This window comes from Anopheles darlingi, chromosome 3 (assembly GCF_943734745.1).
Source record: "Anopheles darlingi chromosome 3, idAnoDarlMG_H_01, whole genome shotgun sequence".
Classification (NCBI taxonomy): Eukaryota; Metazoa; Arthropoda; class Insecta; order Diptera; family Culicidae; genus Anopheles; species Anopheles darlingi.
This window is the reverse complement of record NC_064875.1, coordinates 395,001-397,500: the sequence shown is the minus strand read 5'-3', so window position 1 is coordinate 397,500 and position 2,500 is coordinate 395,001. Positions and strand designations below refer to the sequence as shown.

Below are 2,500 nucleotides of genomic sequence, written 5' to 3'. Positions count from 1 at the left end.
TAACCAAATTCTTGAGTCGGAAATTTCCCAAAGGCCAGAGGCACAAATAGAAATATCGTAACATGGCCAATGGCTTGGATTGTGCCGGGGACAGTCCATGCTTCTTTCTCTCTGGTGTGAGAGAGTAATTTTATTCAAATTTTCTATGAACAATTCCGATTGAGCTCCTTTAAAGAACCTATTTCGATGCCAGCGAGTTATGATACACCACAGTGGGTGCTGTATCCACGAAGCACAAGTATCCATTTCCTTTATTTATCGAAGAAACAGGGCGTATAAGCAGTCCTTGTTATTGTCTTTTCTCTCTATCATGATCTTATACGTGGGTTTCGAATGGTCCTAATTGATGTTTACTCTTCGGGTCAACATCAATACGCGACAGATAGCTACACTTCGATCATGGAAATGCAATTTTCCATTTTGCAGCCTGTAAGTCGGGAGCAAAATCGCAAAAGAAATAGAATTCACTGAACTTTCTTTTAGAGTGTGAAGTTCAACCACTTTGTCACCGTATTATGGCAGCGCTGTGTTTCCAGCACCGCGCCCACTTTGCTATGCTATGGCATTCTTGCGACTTTTTCAGTCAGCAAAGCTACATCCCAGTAGGTGCCGGGATCGTTTGCATTAAAGCGTACCTACCTCTGGGTTCTTCTAAATGGGTTCTCACTCTGGCTCTCCTTAAGCCAGCCTTAGCCAGTGGACATCTCGAACACTGCATATCCCAGCCTATCCATAGGGGGCGGCACAATATTTCATCTCGGATAATCTCATCAGCAGACGAGAGGAATCTGCTCCATCATGCATATCGATTTATCTTCATGAGCATTAGCCATTACGAAATGCCGAAGATCCTTCACCCACATTACCATACCGTCAAGTGAGCTCCCCAGTCAGAAAGCATATATTAGCATAGATCTGGCAAATTCGAGGGCTGGATGGAGGAGGGGGTGTGGGAGCAACGGAGATAAAGGTCACATTCTTGATCGCTCCGCAGCTGTTTTCAACTCCACTATGGCGAAGGATGTACTGTACACTGCCATCAACCACAAGCCTGTTTTTGATTGATAGATTACCCGATTGCCATGTCTGGTGCCGCTGATGCAGGTTGGTGATAGTTTTATTCGTCTTCGAAAATGCTCAAACCCGGACAAAATCTTTATACCACGCCCCGCATCAACAACGAAGATTAAGATTGGTAAGCATCGCGCCTATCGCGGTGCCGGGAGCTATACATGTTAACACATCACTGAGCACACATGGTCGTTAGACCGGAAATGGTTCAACTCATTAAAATATTTACAGAACCCTCCCGCTTTCCCGCGGGCGGGAAGGCAGGCCTCTAGCCTACTGCGAGTAACACATCTGTTGTGTTTTGCTGCGGTAGAAATAACATTTTCTGATGTGGAGCTTTGTTACAAGAATTCGTCGCTCCAACCTCCTAATTCCGCCCGCCGGCCCTAACAGCCGCATGACAGATGAGATTTCGGTCATTAAACGAATGCGTCGGGCAAAAAGCCCGATATCCCAACGTTAACACCGTAGGTGAGATGGTATTTAGCAGCTGGCTGACGAATTCGGTTGATTATTCAGCAGTTAATTATATGTACGCCAGCAGACACGATGAATAATGCATGAATGCTCAATGCCTCGGTTTATATTCCACCATCTCCTGCCTAGCCCGCAAGCCAGTTTTGCTCATTGCGTACCATAATGCCATCGATACGGTCGCTGGTGTCGCGTTTTAATGCTCAATTAATTCATTTAACCGATGATCTTGAAAGTGAAACGCCATACCTCGTTATGGTGAGGTAACCCATTTGGTGTTGAATGCTATGCTAGTATTGGTCATTCCAGGGAGTTTGATTCTTTCAAAATTTATCAACAAATCATCGTTTTGATTTGTTTTTTTTTTCATTTCTTCCTCTTTCTCTCTTTCTTTCTTTGTCAATAGACCTTGTCGCCCCATAGTAGTGGCGGACACACGGCAGTGACAATAACACCGCCAGCAACCATCACCCATCACCAAACACTTCCACGAGCCGCGAAAGCACCACTACCACCGATTCGTACGACACCGACCGCTGGCTCCAGTGCAGGTCCAACCTCGTCCTGTATTGCTCCGCTTACATCCATCCTTGTAAATAATAATAACGCCCATCAACACCATTATCAGCAGCAGCAGCAGCAGCAGCAGCAACAGCATCAGAGTGGCAACAGCAATGGAGGGATGCAGCAACCGCCAAGCAGCAGCGTCATTACTGTGGATTTGGTTAATTGTACAAATCCGACCAAAGGTGGTTCAGCGAACGCGGACAGTCCTCAGTCCACAGCCGGTCACCAGCATCACCATCATCACCATCACCATCACCATGGAACGGCGGGGAGTAACGGTGGTGCCAGCGGCACAAGCAACAGTGCTGGTTCCGTAACCAACACTTCCACACTTAAGAAACGCGTCCAAATCCAGGAGGTGACCGTATAGCATCGGTATAGCACAGCT

General features: G+C 46.6%; 1 protein-coding gene across 1 annotated transcript in view; it reads left to right on the top strand.

Annotated features, from left to right (window-relative positions):
• LOC125953323 (neuroligin-4, X-linked-like) overlaps positions 1-2,500 on the top strand; it is an 80,990-nt gene that overhangs the window by 77,045 nt on the left and 1,445 nt on the right. Inside the window, exon 17 of the mRNA XM_049682806.1 lies at positions 1,952-2,500. This exon is cut by the window's right edge and continues 1,445 nt beyond it. Coding sequence (XP_049538763.1) covers positions 1,952-2,482 — 531 coding nt within the window. The 3' untranslated portion in view covers positions 2,483-2,500. The remainder of the gene's footprint in view (positions 1-1,951) is intronic.